Here is a 19,291-nt window from a genome sequence, read left to right on the forward strand (position 1 = left end):
AAGTGAGAAAATCTAACCTGCACATCATTTTCAAACATAATAACATTTTTTTGAATGCTAAATGAAACCATTAATGAGGCTGATGTAATATTTTGTTTTGTAGACGTTTCATTAAAATTTTATTAATGTTTACTGCAGACTTCGTGTTTCGGAGCCAATCGTTATGTTTTTGGGTCTCGGACTGTTTTAGAAATTGCCGCGAAGGCCTCAGTGCCTAGTGGGTAAGTCAGCCCCCCAAGCTTGGGAGTAGATGAAAGACTCGGTGTGGTTTGTGTAAAGCCTCCAGGCCACAGAAGGACAGATGGACAAATTACCGCTACAAGAGGAGGAAAAACATAATTGTAGTAGAATGTGACCAGGGCACAGTGACGATCCTGTCTTCCTTTGGTCTATGTGTGGGAAGGAGGGCTGGTGATCATGTGAAGAATCAAACCATTGCCCAAGCCAGAAGCCAAGTGACATCAGGCGTTTCCTAACAAGATTCCCAGAGCGCAGACTGCACCTGGAAAGAACCTGTGAGCCAGCAAAACTGCTGACCACTCAGCCCTGCCTACGTTGATCTCACCTGGGAGCTTTTTAGAAAGCAGAGACTCAGGCCCCAAGATCTCCTGAACCAGACATTCCTTTAGCAGGGTCTCTGTGTGAGCCGTGAATATCAAGATCTGAGAGACAGCTGCAGGTCCTGCTGGATCAGGGTTAGGCTTCCTGTAGGAAGTGACACCCTAGGAGCAGGAGAAACTAGGGAGGTGGCCTGCTGGGGACCACAGCTGTGGCACTTGTCCCTCAAGCTGTAAGCTGTTTTCAAGTTTGGCCTGCAAGCCCAATCCCTGGGGCCAGGCACTTTCAAGCATTTCCTGGTGAGTTGGGAGCTTTCCCTGCTCAGGGACTTTGCCACACCCTCTGCCCATACTGTAGCTTTCACTGGCCTCTGCTCCAGACAGCTTGTCTTGCCTGCTGGCTCCTTTAGCCATCGCCCCACCGATTATCTAATAGACTAGAGGCTACGTGCATAATTTATTCCTGTGAGTAATTGATCACATTAGGATGAGCAAGGGGCAGCACCAGGAAGAGAAGGGAGAAGAGCATCGATAACCAGGGGAAAGGAAGTGAGCTACAACCAGCTAATTGGATGTCTTGCTGAGGCAGCTTTTTAAACACAATGTTCATTTAGCTGCTGGTGGCTGACCACACTCACCCTTGGCGTGAGCTTTGCCAGGAGTTAGAATCCTGGTGAGGGCTGGACTGAATGGAAAACTTGGCTCGTAGGCTAGGTGCTCTTAGCCACATTCCCTTTCTCTGGTCTTAAGTCTTATTGTCTGTAAAATGGAGAGGGCCGCCTCAGTGGATTACAAGCAGGACTGATTACAGAATCACCAAGGATACTTTAGATGCCTAGTTTCCCAGCTCGCCTATCCTGAAGGCTGCTGCAGTAGCCATAGGACGAGGCCAGGCAACCTTGTTGTGACAAGCACCTCACCTCATGTGACTGAAGCAGCCAGTCCCATGGGCAGCCAGGAGCACTGGGTTGGAAAGATAACCTGTGAGCTCCTGCCCAGCTCCAACACTTTAAGCTGGTCGATATGGATGGATTTTCCCATAACTCCTTACAGAGCATTGGTTCAGTCCTGAAGAGAAAAAGATAAGGAAGACAGGAAACTCATCTTCTACTCCTGGTGCAGTCGTTCATTTCCTGGCAGCAGTTCCTCTCCAGGTGTCACTTTACCCACCTGTCCCTAGGCGGGCAGGTGTCACAGTGCTTCTAACTGAGCACCCTGTCACTGTGTGCTGAGGATCTCAGGCCTGAGCAGATTTAAAAAGCACAGATCCCAGGTCCCTATCCACTCGCAGATTTGTCTTCAGGGTATCTCGGCTCATTCAGGATAGGGTACTTAAAAGCTTCCACATTATCCCAAAGATGAGCCAGGCTTGTAAGCCAGTTGCCTGTCCCAGTGGGACACTTGGGGCACCGAGCACCGTGGCTGAGGCAGGGTCTAATCCAGGGAGGCCACTGGCAGACAGCAGAAAATCAGACTGATAGGCCCAGGCGCGTCCTCACTCTCCCTCCAGTCTCCAAGAGAGTCTGGACATATCCAGCCGTGGAACCCTCCACAGTATTCCCCAGAATGAGCAGGACATCTGTCTCTAAACCTTGGAGCTTTATCTCCCAGCATCTGCTTTTGTGTCTGTAGAGTGGTATCTATAGGAACCCTGACCACCCAGGCCAATTGGAATGATTCCAGACAACTTGGACACTGCTCTGGAAGAGGCAGCCCTGTGCAAATGGCACAGAATCCCCTCCCTAGAGTGGGAGCCACCTTGATATAAACTCCCACCTCCACCCTAAGGAACGCAGAGCTGGGAGAGTTTCTGCTGCTGCATCAGGCCAGAGGGCCCAAGGTCTGGCTAGGAAACAGCCCCTGAACTTTGGGCCAGCAGGGATTTCAGAACCATTCCATTCTGCATACCTAGTCACCTCTACCACATACTTTTGTGTTTCCTCTAATCTTTGGGGGCTTTTCTCCACACTCATAAGGAATACTCTGGGTTACCTTCTCATTCTCTGAGCATGGAGCCCACACTTCCTCCTCTTACAAAGCGCTGCACAACCTGGCCATCTATGTGTTGCCTTGTACCACATTACTCATATTTTCTTGCTTTGTGAGGCAGAAGAAAATGCTGTGTTCTAACCTGCTGCCTTCTTGCTTTGTGTGTAGCTGAGCTCTATTTTTCCAGCTCCTCTGGAATTAGGTGGGGCCAGCCTAGTCAATGGACAGTGAGTGACGGTGATATCTGTCCTCCCAGACTTGGCTCCCAAAGGTCCTAGGAGCCTTCTCTCTTTTGTTCTTGGCTGCAAAGAGAACCTCAGAGGTCTCTGAGAAACCCTAGACAAAGTGGCTAGTTGGAAAGAGCTTGGTTTTTAGCTAACTATCCACCCACTAACCTGGCAAGTAGGAAGAATAAACTTTCTTGTTTTACCTCACCGAGATTTGGGGCTGTGCCTAGCAGGCAATATGACTTGTCCTGACTAATGGTGGACCGTGTCAGGATACATCCTGCTGCTCCAATGTTGTCCCCTCTTCCCAGAATGCTTTTCCCTGTCATTTCTCAAATGCTTGTCTCCTTCTTAATCTCTAGGTCTTCACTTGAAAGTCATTGCCCAGCTATTAGTCTATATGTATGTTCTTGATTTTTTAAATAGCACTCTTTTTACAACTTAACATGCTTTTTGTTTTTCATTCTCTTTCCACCTAGAGCCTGAGCTCCCAAGGGCATGAATCAGGCCTTGCTTGTTCATCTTTTTGTATCCTCTGCCAAGCAAAGTGTCTGACAAAAAGTAGTCACTCAACAACTATTAGCTGATGGATTAAGTGAATGAGTGAACCAATTATGTATGGATCAGTTTAATTCAGTTCAAATATTTACTGGGCACCAACCTTGTGCAAGGCACTTTGCATAACCTAATATATTCTTTACTCTGTTCTCAGCACAAGACTAGCAAGAGGGATATGATGATTATCCCCATTTTTTATTTTAAGGAAAAGAGGCATTGTCAGCAGTCATAGCACAGACCCTTCACACTTATCACCCTCCAGTCACCATCATATTCCTGAAAGGTAAGTCTTTTTATCTCCTTTTACAAAAGGAAAAGCTCAGGCTCAGACAAACCAAGTGCTTTTCCTAAGATCACATGGCTAATGAGGTCATGGAGCTGGAAGAGAATGGGACCCTCCTTAAAGTAGTCTTACAATGCTGTTCTTCCGTAAGTCGGATACCCTCATTAGAAATCCCCAAAGACTATCCTGGCTGTGGGAGAAACAAAGGCATGGAATTTCTCCTGAGTCTTGTGAGCTTGGTTTGCCCACAACACCAGGGATCAGGGGGTGTGGCTTTGCACCCCAGGCCTGCAGCTCCAGTCTGTTGTGTGAGCCTGGCTGGACTGGGCAGGCTGCCACTGATCAGCCAGAAACCAGTGTGCCCAGGTTCATGTGGGGAGAGCAGCCAGAGCTGTTGATAGGCAGAGAAAATCTGCGCTTCGTCATGGCAGAAGAAAGTATGAAGCCACCAGTGCTTGCTGAGCACTGGGCATGCTGAAAGTCTTGCTCTGTGTACACCGGCCACTGCACAATCCCTTCTGAAACCAGCAGTTTACTCCAATGGCTGCAAGTTCCGTGCATTGGCAGACTGTGGATTGGATGGCACTTGCTGCTCACAAATTCTCTGGGGTGGGAGCTAATTAGGGTGCAATTTTTCAATTACAGAACATTGACCAAGCCTTTCCCCAGTCCCCCTACACCAACCCATCATAGATACACTCCATTTGTTTATTTTCCTTTATTTCTTAATCATCTGATGATATGACAGCAATTATTTGTCATTTGGAAGAGAAAATTGTCACGGAGCTATTGTCTCCCTCTGGAAACCCCAGCTCTTCCGTGGCAATGGTTGCTTTTGATAAATGTTTTGCATTCTCGCCACCCCTCCCCCACCCCACCTGGGGTTGGGGTGGCAACAGGAAGACATTAGCCAGTGACTTAGGCCTGCTCTGATGGAAACACCATTTGTACAAAGGCATGGAAAAGAGCAGGCTCCAGTTGAAAAGAGCTGCAGCCCAGAGCTCCCGGCCCACCCACGTCACCTAGACTGGGACTGTGGGACATCTGCTTTGGGAAATTTGGTCATTTCTCTGAGTTAATAAGCCAGCCTCAGAATCAGGAATGCAAAACAGAGATGGAGCAAAAAGAAAAAAGGCAAAGGGGAAAAAAAAAAGGCAGGGCACCAGGAATGGGAAAACTTAAATGACTTTGTTTAAATGTCACGCTACTCTCAAAACCCTGTTCTCATATGTATGCGAGTTAATTAAATGGAAAAATGTCAAATTAGTCACTTAAAATATTAATGGCAGGAATTATGCTAGATCTAGAGGGGGCAGAGTGGAGGAAACTAACCTTTTCAGCCTTAACCCTTTCTTGGACAGTCCTTCTATTGTAAAACCCATGTGTCTTACGTCCATCCCGGACAAGATCAGTGAGTGCTGACCAGTTTTGTAAGTTTCAGGATGGGAGCTCCCTGGTGGGCTTGCAAACCGGGGTTCTCCCAGCCACACAGGACTCACTGATGACATTTTATTTCCACAGCATCTGCTTTGCTTGGGGGATTTGAGGTTCCTGGAAAGGCCCAATAATCATACATATGTCTGTTCTGGAGTCTGAGTAATTTGCCATTTTTTTTCTTTTTGTTTTTGAAGGATATTTTGGTTTGAAGAGCCCATTAAAATGAAAAATGGGAAAGATTGCACAAAAAATGAGTGTCCATGTACCACAAGTCAAATGTTTATTCAGGGCCTGAGGACTCCAAAGCCTGTGCCATTTGAACAAAATGGAGAGAAAATAGAGAGTCACAGACACACTGGTTTAGATCCCCTAATGTAGCCTCATATTAGCATGTGGTGAACCCCAAGCCCCAGGAAAAGAGAACATCCAAAAAGCCACACAGCTATTGAGCACCTGCCTGTCACCCCCAGGGACTTGTATATATCCAGGGTGGACAGGGAGGACAAATGCAGGACAGTATGTGCCACACTGCTAACCCTGCTACAGGAAGGGCAAAGAGGGAAAGGGTGGTTGCAGTATCAGGAGACCTTGCCTCCCTCTGCCAGAGCGTTTACAGTCACTGCCAAGTGGCTGGGTTCAAGACTTACTTTCTCTTCATTCTGATAAGAGCAAGCAAGCAAGGAAGGCACGTATTGTTTTCTGAGAAGTTTTGGCTGGTCACTGTGTTGATGAAGTCATGGTTATGGTGTGTGTTGGAGCTCGTGTTTCTATGTCCCCCAAAAGCCTCATGTAGTCATATGGTGGCTGGATCTAGAGTAACACTGGGGTCGATTCATGATGCAACGCTAGGCTCAGGGCACAAGGATTAAGGATTTGAGTACTACCTACCCTAAGTAGCCTGGATAAGATATTAGGGTTAGAAAGAGCTATGGTCATCCCTTATTGCTTTTGCTATCTTCTGCCTGCCATGAATAGTTTCTCCTCTGTTATATCTGTCTGCCGTCCACTCTGCCTTGGAGCCAGCCGATTATAGACTGAAACCTCTGCAAACTGTGAGCTAAATAAACCTTTCCTCCTTTAACTTTGGGTGTTGGGCATTTTGTCTTAGCAATGAGAAAAGTAACAAAGAGTGCCTATATCATTCATCAGTTCAGCCTGGCAAATGGATGTCACCCCACTTTACAGGTGTTATAATTTCTATGTAGATGTCCCCCAAGAGTCTCATGTGCTCATAAGGAATACAGTCACATTTGGAAGGTGATTGGACTATGGGGGCAGAGTCTGGATAGAAGAGGCAGGGCCTGGGGTGTGGCCTGGAAGGGCTCATCCCCACCTTGGCTCCTCGCTTCCCTCTGCTTCCTGGGCACCATGATGTGAGCAGCTTTTCCTCTGCCGTGCCCCTTTGCCATGCTGTTTTTTCTTTGAAGCTGACCAACAGCATACTGAAATTCGAGCCCAAATAAACCTCTTCCCCCTTAAGCTGTATCAGATATTGCATCTCAGTGACAAGAAAGTGACTAAAACAACAGGTTAGGCCAATGGGCATCTCCAAGCAAACCAAGTAGCTGAACTCTCGGAGGGAATGGGCTATGTGTGCCAAATGGCTACAGAGCTTGCAAGAGAAATACCAAACAATGGGCATAGGGCCCAATTTCCAAAAGCAGAATCCACACAAGGAAGGAGGAGATATTCTGTGAGGCTGTATGGGAAAAAAAATATTTTTGAGAAATCCTGTATGTTTTAGTCAGTGTGGTAGGCTGAATCATGGCCCCCCAAGTAAACCCACCTTGGAATCCCCAGAACCCATGAGTGTTACTGGAGAAGGCAAGAGGGATTCTACCGAGGTGACTGAGATGAGTGTGTTGGGATGGAGATTATCCTGGACTGTCCAGGTGGGCCCACTGTTCCCAGGGTCTTGTAAGAGGGAGGTGGAGCATAGTGAGGAGCAGGACATGTCCTGTAGAAGCAGGGATTAGAGCAATGGGCTTTGAAGGTGGGGCAAAGACCAGGAGCCAAGGAACACAACAAAGAACTGGTGAGGCAAGGTGCCGGGTTCTGCCCTGGTACTCCAGAAGGAACGTGCCCCACCAACACCTTGACTTTAGCCCAGCAGAGCTGACTTTAGATGTCTGCCCTCTAGAATTTTAAGTCAATAATAAATGTGCATCGTTCTTAAACTATTCCACTTTCAGTCATTTGTTACATGTAAGCTATTCAGTTTTCAGTCATTTGTTACAGCGGCCACAGGAAGCTAATACAGCCGGTTGCTGAGAAATAATATTGTCCATGCTGCTTTCTCATTTCTCGCCCAAGAAGTGGCCAGAGCAGCTCGGCCTCGGATTAAGACTTGGGTATAAGTGTCTCCTGCTGTGTTCTAGGGAGGAGGCTGCTAGGGGCACGCTTTGCTCAGGGCCACAGCACTAGCACTAGAAAAACCCAGCTGATACTGCTGTGTGCCACTATTTCAGCACCTTGATTGGCCAAAGTAAATTGCATGGCTGGCCAAACACCAGGGGGACTTAGACATAGACACAGCTCAGTCCATGGATGGCACTGCAAGGTCCTTCACCCAGGAAGAGGGGATGCAGGATTCTAATACTGAGAAAGGGCAGTAAGAAGTGGGGAACTTTGGGTGTACTTCTCTTGAGGATCCATGGTCCCACTGGACCTTAGAGAGCCCGGGAAAGGCCTTCAACAAATGTACCCCTCTAACTCTATTTAGCACAGTTTCTGAAAACTTCCTGCTATTGCCCTGTAGAACAAATATGGTGAGAACTGTTCCCCTTCAGAAGTTTGGGGAAGCAGAGGGCACTGGAACTTGCCTGGGCTCAGAGGCTGTGTTCAAATAAGCCTGTGGGGTGGGGCTGCCAATGGGGCAGCAGCTGAGATGTTCCCCAGTGGGTCCTGGGGTGCTTTCTCATAGAATCTCATCAATATTCCCTTCCTGTATGGCACAGCAGAGCCCACAGGAAGTAGTGTTGTCTGGAGGCAAATACACAGAGTCCATCTTCCCTGGCTTGAGAATTTGTTTGGAATCCCTCTGCCTTGGAGGCAGCCACCCACCTGGAATCCTGCACACTTCTGGCATTGTAAAGTGCTGCTCCATTAGAGGCCAGGGAAAGAAGTGGGTAAAACAGGTTCCTCGCCAATGTCAGGTGCATTAAAACTCACCCATAAAATTTCTCCTGGAGTGGGATATGAGGACCCCCTTTTCACGAGGACCTGGGAATAGGTAGAGGAACAGGAAGTAGGCTCATAGCATGGATGCCTATCAACTTCCCACTCGGATGGGTTGATGGGAACCTTGGAGTAACATCTTACAATGACTCCAGGAAAGACCTGAGCAGTGAGGAGAAGCCTTTGAGACCTGTGGGTGTCTCCCACTGCTCCTGGAAAGAAGGATATCCCTGTACCTCACATTTCTTTCTCCCTCACTCCCATGCAATGAAGCTTTGCTGTGTAGGGAGGGCTGACCACTGCAGGGAATGGTGACTTATTGGACACACTTAATTAGCCTATTTCCATGTAACACATTTTAACTGAGGCCATTACAGTCTAATAAAAGGAAACAATAGTACCATAAATCGCCGGATCAATAGGAGGGAAAGCAGGAAGCAGGGAGTCAGCTTCCTCTGAGCGACCCAGAGGGCTTCGAAAATGAAACACCCCTGAAATTGAAAGACAGAGGGGAAAGAGCATTTTATGTCTCACTCACACACTCAGCACATCTTTAAAGGGCACAGACTGTGCTCCAGAATCTCCCTTAAATTCCTGGGAAAGGGACCAAAGGTATAGGCTAGCGGAGGAGAAAGACATAAGGACAGGGATGTCACAGTCTAGTGTGTCAAATATGAACATTAGAAGAAGGGAAAGACTTCAGAGAGACACAATATTTGAATAGGGTTTGCCTTAGAGACAGCTTACCATGGACTAAATCCCCTGAACTTGTGAGCCAAAATAAACCTCTCTTCCTGTAAGTCAAGAGTGTTGAGTATTTTCTCCTAGTAACTGGGAAGGGACTAATACATACACAGGTGTAGTATAGCTGAATCAGAAGGTTAGTTTTTTGAGAAACCATACTGGTTTCCATAGTGATTGCACTAATTTACATTCCCATCAACAGTTTGAAAGGTTCCTTTTTATCCTCATCTTTGCCAGCATTCATTGTGTGTGTGTGTGTGTGTGTGTGTGTGTGTCCTTGATAATAGCCATTCTGGCTGAGCTGAGATGAAATTTTGGTGTAGTTTTTATTGCATTTCCCTAATGGCTAAAGATGTTGAACATTTTTTCATATACTTATTGGCTGCTTGTGCTTTTTCTTTGGAAATGTGCCTGTTCAATTCTCTTGATCAATTCTGGGGGGTGTTTGAGTTCTTTATATATTACAGATATTAATCCTCTGTTTGAGGAATGAATAGCTGGCACAGATAATCTCTTATGCTGTAGGTTGTCTTTTCACTCTGTTATTTCCTTCACTGTGTGGAAACTTTTTAATATGCTGTAGTCTCATTTGTTGGTTCTTGCTATTTTTTCCTGTGCTTTTGAAGCCCTATTCAGTAAGTCTTTACCTGTGCCAATGGCGTCAAGGTTTTCTCCAATGTTATCTTCTAGTAGTTTTAGTTTCTGGACTTACACCTCGATCTTTGACCCATTTTGAATTGTTTTTTTGTTCAGTGAGAGGTAAGGATCTCGTTTCAATCTTCTACACAGGGCTTCCAGTTTTCCCATCACCACTTGTTAGAGAGGCTGTCTTTTCTCCAACATATGTTTTTGGCTCTTTTTAAAGAAACAGATAACTACAGTTGTGTGGGTTTTTTTTCTATGTCTTCAAGTCTATTCTACTGGTCAGTGTGTCTATTTTTGTGCTAGTAATGTGCTGTTTGTGTTCCTATGGCTTTGTAGTGCAATTTAAAGTCGGGTATTGTGATGCCTCCTCCCTTGCTCTTTTTGCTTTGGATTGCTTTGGCTGTTCTGGGTCTTCTTTGTTTCCAAATGAATTTCAGGGTTTTTTCCTAGTTCTTTGGAGAATTTTGTCTAAATTTTGATGTGGGTTGTGCTAAATCTATAGATCACTTTTGGTAATATGGCCATTTTAACAATATTAATAGGGCCAACCTGTGAACATGGGAGGTCTTTCCATCTTACAGTGTCGGCTTCAATTTCTTTCTTCAGGTTTCTTTAACCTTTATTGTAGAAGTCTTTTACTTCCTTAGTATAAAGGGGGTGGGTCTAAAATAGAGTCAGCTACATACAAAGAAAGTAGTACACATACAGTTAAGAGCTAATTCAAGCCATGCAGCTAGGGAAGCTTAGAAATATAAAAGAAAGGGCCAAAGATGTAGCTCAGCGGCACTGCACCTGCCTGGCAAGTGCAAGATCCTGACTTCATTCCCCAGTACCAACCAACCAACAAACAAACAATCCACAAAAAAGGATAAAAAGTTAGGATAAGGATGGACAAATAAGAACCCTTCCTCCTGGGAAGAAGCTTCTTAGGCAGAGTATGCTGATTTAGATGACAGCTCCTCCTACCTCTGGGCTGGACTTGGAGGAACTTAGAAATGCAGAGTAACCAGTTTTCTTTGAACTGTTTCCTTTGGGCGAGCTGAGTAACTGATTTTCTTTAGAGTCTATGTCTTAGTTACCTTCCTGTTGCTAGGCCAAAGTACCTGACATCCAGTTAAAGAAGGAAAGGTTTATTTTAGCTCACAGTTTGTAAAGGTTTCAGTCTATAATCAGTTGGCTCCAAACCAGGTTGACATGTCAGAGAGGCATGGTAGAGGAAAAACAGTCCATGGCAGAGTAGACAGCAAGCCTCCCTTCCCCTTTAATTTTATCCAGGTTACAAATCTTTGGTTGATGCTACCCACATCCAGGGTGGGGCTTCTACCTTCAATAAATCCATCCAGCCACATTTAGAACTATGCTAAGGCAATCAGTGGACTAATCTAATATCACATGCCCTTAATCCTGTATCCCAGACTCAAGGTCCAGCCACCTCCCCAAACCCACACCTATGAGCACATGAGGCTTTGAGTAGACATCTAAATAAAAGCCATAACCGTCTGCATTACAAAGCCTAAAACCCTGTTGGTTATTCTAAACTTAGGGAGCCACCTGTTTAAAACAAGTTCCTGAGCCCTGCTTATCTATATAAGACCAAAACAAAGAAATTGGAATTCCACTTTCAGAGTCCTCCTGTGGAAACTAGGAGCTATTATCATTGTCATTATTATTATTATTATTTCAAATACTTTCCTGACTTCCGCCTTTTGCCAGTGATTTCATTCTTCAGTTTCATGAGATGATCTTGGGGTTATTCAGTTTATGCTTGGGTTAAAAGTTAACTCTTTCAAAAGGTTGATTCTTTAGTATTTTACTTGTTTTTTGAAGCTGTTGGGAATGGAATTATTTTCCTGATTTCTTTCTCACCTAGTTCATTGTTAGTGAATAGAAAAGAAGTTGATTTGTTTTGGTTTGGTACCAGGGATTGAACTTGGGACCTTGTACTTGCAAGACAGGCACAGCACCACTGAGCTAAATCTCTGGCCCCAAGAAGTTGATTTTTAATGTTGATTTTGTGTCCTGGATATGTGAATCATTGCTTTTAAAGGAGTAGTAAGAAAGTTAGAATTATTTGACTTCACATGTCATACAAAATCAAGCCAAGGGCTGGATTTGGCCCATCCGCCATGATTTGGTGATCAGGGTATCCACACTGTTGCCAAAATGAGCGGTTTAAAATGCAGATCTGATCTTATCACTCTCCTGCCAGGCTCCCTGTTAGCTACTGAATAAAGTACTAACATGTTGGCTATCACTCATGGTCTTCTACACTGTATCCCCAGCTTGTCTTTCTGGTCTGATGACCTTCCGTTCCTCCCCATGCTACCACATGGACAAATGCTCATATCTTTGGTTCGCTTTACCTTGGTCTCTGTTGTGCCTTTCACCTTCAGTAGCTTGGACAGTTTTCACTTGTGTTTCAAACCTTCATTCAAGTGTGCCCTTCCTCTACAGACCTTCCTCGCATCCCTGGAAGAAGGAACAGACACTCTAGCATTAGTTAGCTCTAATCACCTCTACCTGTTTAAACCTGTACCTCCCTCCCTAGGGTGGCAGGCCCTTGGCAGCTGGGAGGCAAGGACTGTGCCTTCTCTTCTTGGCTCAGCCAGTGCTCAGTACAGTGCCTACCGTGCAATTAATAGCCAGCGATTGCTTCCCCAATGGGAGTTGATGCCTCAGGAGAAGCCAACCAGCTCAATCAGCTCAGAGAAATTCAGCAACATCATATTGCTAAAAGGTCTTTCCACCGCTCCAAGCCTCTCTTTCTCTTTCATAAAAACAAGGCTCTGAGAGGAGAATCCACTAACCTGGTGCCACCCAGCTCTTGGGCCTGCTTGGAGTCTGAGTTCCCACTTTACCCCACCCTTGTTGCTCACCCACCCGCATCAGCCCTCCGGGGACCAGGGCCAGGCTTTCCAGCCATCTCCTTGGCAGGGCTAGGCCAAGTATCCCCAGGACCAGCAGCACGCTGCCCCCTCCCCTCCTTCTGTGGGTACTCCTGAGCTCTGGAGAAGGGGCCAGCACCATAGGAGTGGCCTGTGGAGCCATCCAGAAGCTTGGGGCATCACTGGCTGCAGAATCTCTGATGCAACTGGGGCAGGAGGCTGGGATCGGGCTCGATGTGGATTCTGGGGGTTGATTTATAGTACGGGGCATTTGTCCCTCACACCCCAGGCTGACTGTGGTTTTCTCTTTCATTGTGCACGCGCTCATGCGAGTGTGTGTGTGTGTGTGTGTGTGTGTGTGTGTGTTTAGAGAGAGTGTGTGAAAGAGCAAAAGAGAGGTAGTCCTGAGCCAGTTGCAGGATGGAGAGCATTAGTGGTTGCTAAATTATGACAAAAGAACATGGGGTATCACCAAGGTGTACCAGGGATCGAACCCGGGACATTGCGCTTGAGAGGCAGGCGGCAGAACCACTGAGCTAAATCCCTGGCCCTTGAGGCTTCTTTTTTCCACACAGGAACACATGGGCAGCTTTCCTCCCTGCTGCCTGTGGCTGAGCCCCACTCTGTACTGGTCACTTAGTCCTCTTACACCTCATAACAGCTCCGCGGAGAGGAAGAACTGCTTTGTTTTAAGGAGGGCAAGCTAGTTTTGGAAAGACTCCTTGAGGTGCCTAAGGCCCTGGTTAGCAAGCCATGGAGCCTCTATCTGGATCTGGAAGTTTAACTCCAGCCTTGGTTTCCGCCAAGCTCCCCGCTTGTGCTTTATGACGATGTGGGGAGGCTCCCGTGGGCCATGCTCCAGCCTTTGACAACAACCACCTCGTGGTTTCCACCCTCTTGCTGCTGCGTTGCATTCCTATGGTGCCTTTGGCCCCCAGCCTTGCAAACTGCTGTCCTAAAACCAAACCAAACTCCAAGCCCACTCTGAGGTTTTCTGATGATTCTCTGACTCTCATGATCAGAAGTTGGCTCTTCCAATGCTTTTTCTGTAGCGGAAGAAGAAACAAAGATCCTGTGAGGTCAAGCAATAAACCCAAGTACCACTGGATAGGGCCTGAGGGGTTCCCATTTTATCCATAGAACTAAGTTGAAGATTTTCTAACTCTTGTTACAGAAAAAGAATGTTCAGGATGCATCAGTGAGAGGCATAAAGGGATTTATTAGGCAAAAATATAAAAGTACAAGGAAATAGAGTGTGGGACCCTCAAGAGAGATCTGGAGCTGTGTATTTTTATGGGGGCCAGAGGTGTCTTTAAGATGGATGATGGAGGATGTGCATTCTCACCCTCTCTCGGGTCACCCATCTGGGGCTGTGTTACAATGCAAACCATTCGCATGTGTCTGAAGTTGAGCTCTGCTGCCCGCTAATATTGCAGTTTTCTTAAATATGGGGGCAGCACAGCTTACAAGTAAAAAAAAAAAAAGCACAAGCCCAAAACCCAATTTATAGGCTTAAGGAAAAAGATTTGAGTAATTTGTGTCCTGAAGCTGCAGGGATGTTTGTTTGTTTGTTTGTTTGTTTTTCTGGGAAAGAAATAGCACAGATTCTGCTGGTGACTTCTGTGACACTGCCTTTCAGGTGTCATAAGTCACACCCAGGCTGTCCCAGGAAGAGGAGTTGGATCTCATCCTGTCAGCTTCCTCCACCCTGTGGGTGAGGCACTGAGCAGAGAGGGAGTCACATCGGGGTGTGGCTGCAGCTTTCAGTGGCCACTTGATTTTCCTGTGCGTCTGCAAGTGAAAGGATGAGGGCTATGGGTTCTGGTGAAACAAGAGAGGCCAGTGCCAGCTCACGGGAGGAAGCGTGTCCTAAAGCTGAGTCTTGTCTCAACTGCAGAAGATTGCCTGGAGAGGCCATGAGCTCCCCGCTGCGGGAGGCTGTTGAGCAGAGACTGTCAGTGCCCCTATGAGGTGTGATGTGGGGACCAGACTGAAGATAGCTCAGGGGCTTTGGTGTCTAACCCAAAGAACCCATGACCTCAGGATCTAAGGCATCTGCCTTCTCATATGGTAGGAAGGGGCAGACAAGTGGCTTTCAGTGGCAGAAAAAAGGTCTCCTTGTTGGCCATCCGCCAGAGATTTTGTGGGGCACTATCTGAAATGTGTCTCTCAATTTATCAGTAGCCCCCCCGGGGAAATGTCTAAGGCTAAAAGGCTATAGTACTTAGAGGATGTTATGGAATCTCCTCTAAGGAAACCGAGCCCAGGAAATGGGTGGAGATTGTTCCAGACGCTCAGCTAGAATTGATGGCGCAGATGAAACAAAACACAGGAAATGGCGAGGGCTCACTTCTGGGCAGCAGCCTGGGCATTTGCACACATGAAGGGGTGGAGACTCAGCATCCAGGGATCTTGGTGGCAGGGCCCAGTGGCCTCCTCCAGAGGGAAAACAGATCTGGATTCCTATCCTGGTGCTGCCTCAACCTGCTGTGTCTGTGGGGCACCTTAGCTGGCATCCGCAGGATGGCAACAGGGACTCCTCCCATGAGAGTTCCCCAGCACCCTCTAGAGCAGGTATGTGATGTTCCTAACAGGGAGTGGGGGAGGAAGTGGTTTGAATCCCACATCTTAATTTACTGAGTGGGGCAGTCACCCTTCACAGTTTCTTCTTCAGCTTGGGCCCAGCCCAGGCTGGATGTGGTTTCCTGTCTGTGTGTGTGGCTGTCCGTGCGTGCATGTGCCCGTGTGCGTGTGTGTGCATGGACATGTGTCGCTTGCCTTTCATCATCCCTGCAGCTCACGTCCATGCTGAGGAGTCCACGACCCATCTTATGTGGAAATGCACGGCCCCCACCTAGAACCCTGTATGCCAAAGATCACAGGGAGCAGATCTTACTGGGGTGGGCTTGGTTGGGGGAGGAATTCCCCCCAGAGAATCAGATAACAATGTAAATCAGAAAAATCAAACAACATCTACTTCTTCATTTTATCACCTCAGATTTTCTTCAATCTGATGTGTGGTGTTCCCTCTATTGTAGGCTCTGGGGAAGGTCTGTATCAGCTCCTTATTTTCTTTAACTATCTCTGGGTTTTCTCAGAGCCACCTTCATAGCCAGCCTGGCTGCCTAGGGTGAGGGTTGGGAATCACTGATCGCCACTGCTCTGCAGGAGACCTGGAGGGAGCGAGGTGGTAGGAACCCTGAGATCTGGGTGTGGATCTCTACCAACCGGACTTCAGCCAGTGACTTCATTCTCCCCACTCTAGGAAACAGTCCTCCCTCACAGGGCAGGCCTGGGGGTGGAAGGGACTTGGCCCAAACCAAGCTGTTTGATGATTGCGAGTGTGATCACCACAGCCACAAGGTACCACCTCCGCACAAGTGTTAGGTTGGGCTCAAGGACCCAGAGAAAGACAGGGCCTAACTCTGCGCCCAATAGTCAATAAATAGTCTATTCTTATTTCTGGGAACAGTCTTTAATTTTGTGTGTCTTCTCTGCCCACTTGGTTTTTGAGGCACAGTCTGCTCCCCTGTGGCTTTTTTGGTGATGAGTCCTTACTGTGCTTGCCTCCCCATGTTCCGATGGCTTCCTTCCCCCATACTCACCCCATAGGAAGGAAAGTGGGAGGAGCCTCCAGCCACCATCTCATCCAGGTGGCAGCTGAGGCCAATGAGGCCCAGAGGAGTCTTAGTGTCCTGGCCCCAAGACCACACAGCAAGATGGCGGCCAGTGTGAGACCAAGTCTCCTTCCTGCTTTGTTGCTGTTGTTTCAATGTCTCACCAAGATTTAATGTGCATTTATGCTTCCTATGTGTAATACATAGTATAATTACTTGTACCAAGTAAATGTTAGGTTGTAAAAAAAAAAATAGAATGCATGTAATTTGTTTTGCCTATATTATTAGACATAGAAATATGTAGGTTTTATTACTGATGAAAGTCTCTATTGTCTTTTCATTGGAGACTTTGAATGAACCAAGGAATTCACACCCTGGTTAGAAAGAAAACACAATAAAATAAAACTTCAGAGAAAAAGAAATTAAAAGCTCTCTGGCTACAGAGATAGCAAAGATATTCATGTCATAGCAAGAAGAGAACATCTGGCTGGAGAGGGTGTGGCTGCGTGTCACTTTGTGCAGATCACCAACTGCTCACTGTAGTGGCTCTAGAACGACTGTAGCTGGGACGGGAGCGAGCTCCAGAGACGCCAGCATACCGCATGCCTACTCAAGTGTGAGTCATGGGAATGTGTGTGGCATCGTGGGTGCGCATGGACGGCGGCAAGTCACTGAGCACACGGGTACCTGACACATGACACAGGCAGCAGTCCGGCAGGGAGGACATGCGAGGTCCTGAGCCTGGAGAAGCCAGCACCTGGAGGAGAACTCCATGGTGCCTGCGGTGTACACTGGCTGCTGAAGGACTGAGTCCAAGGGCCAGGCTGGACCTCCTGACCTCCCTCAGAGAAGTCATGGTCCTGGTCCATGGCTTTCTCGCAAGTCTCTCTCACTGAGTTCTTCCACATGAGATGCTAATGGAGACCTAGGGCCTTCTGTGGTCTGCAGACAGGTTTTATTTGGCCAGAGTTATTTTTTCCAATAATTTCAACAGCTGCCAATATTGAAACATTAGACATTTTCACATTAAAAACAAATTTAAAAACCCACAAACCTGGCCTTTCTTGAAAATCTGGAAAATCTGACCACACCGGGCCGGGCTCCTGCACAGCCACCATCAGAGTGGCTGCTGCCCTTGGACCAGGACTTGTTTGCCGAGGTCCCACCTAGCTACCTCCCTTTTCTCTGATGCTCCCTGGCCCTATGGCATCTGGGCAGGTGACTTGTACCCAAGTCAACCTCTACTTTATAGATGGCCGAGATGAGGACCAGTTTAAGTTATAACAAATAAAGTTCTGAGAGCTCTTTTTCCTTTTTTCAAGGACCTCGGAGCCACCCAACAGCTGGGCCACAAGAAATGCTGAGGTACTGGCCCACCCCTCCCCCACAGCCACCCAGTTTCTCGGGTTCAAGGTCCCAGGCAGTCAGGGGCTCGTTTTCCACGCAGTCTGGGCCATGTTCTCTCCTTCAAGTCTTTACAAAGCCTTCCCCAGCACCCCAGGCCTCAGACAGTTTTCCTGGGCCACTTTTGCCCCCAACATGAACTCCAGGGGCAGCTTTTCAAAATTAAGTAGCTGCCTCTTACAGCTCCCTCTGAACATCCTGATTCTTCAGATCCTGAGAGCCTGGCTTTGGTACTCTGCATATGTATAGATCTAGTTTTCACACAACAGGCTGAGTAGCAGATGGGGACCCAAACCAGCCTCCAACATTTCACTGAGTGTTAAGACACAGGGAACTGGGGAACAGGGTGGCTTTGAACCAGCCCCTACTGCTGCCAGCACTCAACCTTAGACGATTTTCATAAGAAGGAAAAAAAAACTAAACTAAAAAACAAAAAAACAACAACAGCAACACACACACACATACAAGCTCAACAAAACCACAGTTTTCCTTGCTCCCCCAATCCAGATGGCAGATGGTATGGAACCAATAAAACACAGATTCAAACATTTGTTTATTTAGCATTGAATGGAGTATGGCTTTGTGATCCCTTCCAAGGAAACACAACCTTCCAACCAAAGAAATGATGAGTCTAAGTCAAAGCTCAGGGCAGCATTGGGAGGGTTCCTCCTGGGGAGGTCCCTGAGCACACGGAAAATAAAGCACTGGTGAAGCCTCTGGGCCTGTTTACCTCACTGGCAGAAACTCCAGGAGGTCTTCATCCTGAACACTGACTGACTCTCCGTTTCTGTAGTTTGCTTTTTGTCGACATTCCTGTTGAAAAAGCAGCCAGCCACATCAAGAACGTTCCTGCGTCACTTCTAAAACAGCTGTGAAGATGTTCTGGGCCACCAATTGAAAAGACCATGAGAAAAAGGCACAAGCCCCTGAGAAAAGGCACTTTGTTCTGCTGCTCTGGCTCTCAGATATCAGAAAAAGAGAGCTCTGTGCGACAATGTGTTTCCCTTTTTGCTTTGGCTTCCAGGAGATTCAGAGCTATCTTATATGCTGAGATTGAAAAATGATCTTGTACTTATTAAGACTCTTTTGGTTATGAGTGACAGAAATCTAACCCAAGCGATTTAAAATAAAAAGATAATTTATTGCCGGGCATGGTGGTGCACGCCTATAATCCCAGTACTCGGGAGGCTGAGGCAGGAGGATCGCTGTGAGGTGGAGACCAGCCTGGGCTACTTTGTGAGTTCCAGGTCAGTCTCAACTACACAATGAGACCCTGCCTCAAATCACCCCCGCAAAAAAGATAATTTATTAGGTCAAATTAGTGCAGATGATTTCAGAGATTGCTGATTCAAAGGTCAGAGTGCTTCCCTCTCTAGATCTCAAACTCTTTCTTCACAAGGCAGCCACCATTGCTCCAGGCCGCCCCCAAGCACATCCTATCAGTTCAGCAACCCTACCAGAAAGTTCTTTTAGAAGTGATCAGTGAAGTCTTCTTGGAGGAATTTGATTGGCCCACCAAACTCATTTCTAAACAAATTAATAGTCAGTGACTTGAGGTTGTTTTGCTTAGCCCTTCTGGGCCATATTGAGCAGGTAACATGTTTCTCTGCAGTTCAAGCCAAACTTACTGGTGGAAAAGTTTTCCACCATTCCCTCAACGTGTCCAGCTTCTGGACACTTCCTCTCAAGCATCTCAAGAATTTTCTTTGTTCTCAGTTTTATTACTTCTATCTCCCTGTCAAATGTAAATGACATGTGGCACTGTGCA

At 46.9% G+C, this 19,291-nt stretch overlaps 1 protein-coding gene across 8 annotated transcripts in view; it reads left to right on the forward strand.

Moving 5' to 3' along the window:
• The window catches only part of LOC117283381, a 130,522-nt gene extending 111,815 nt beyond the window's left edge, over positions 1–18,707 (forward strand). For 3 of the 8 annotated variants that reach the window (XR_004514357.1, XR_004514360.1, XR_004514359.1), the window contains 3 exons: positions 139–221; positions 3,486–3,614; positions 17,442–18,707. Coding sequence is in view for 1 of the 8 variants with exons in the window: in XM_033756241.1 (XP_033612132.1) it covers positions 139–221; positions 3,537–3,614; positions 17,442–17,484; positions 18,317–18,343 (231 nt within the window). In the remaining 7 variants the exon portion in view is untranslated. Of the gene's footprint in view, positions 1–138; positions 222–3,485; positions 3,615–13,516; positions 15,077–17,441 lie in introns of those variants that run through there. The other 5 variants (XM_033756241.1, XR_004514356.1, XR_004514361.1 and 2 more) reach the window with 5 other exon arrangements.
• The last annotated feature ends 584 nt before the right edge of the window (positions 18,708–19,291 follow it).

The sequence above is a fragment of the Fukomys damarensis genome, unplaced genomic scaffold, assembly GCF_012274545.1.
Source record: "Fukomys damarensis isolate Sample0158 unplaced genomic scaffold, DMR_v1.0_HiC HiC_scaffold_25, whole genome shotgun sequence".
In the NCBI taxonomy this organism is placed as follows: Eukaryota; Metazoa; Chordata; class Mammalia; order Rodentia; family Bathyergidae; genus Fukomys; species Fukomys damarensis.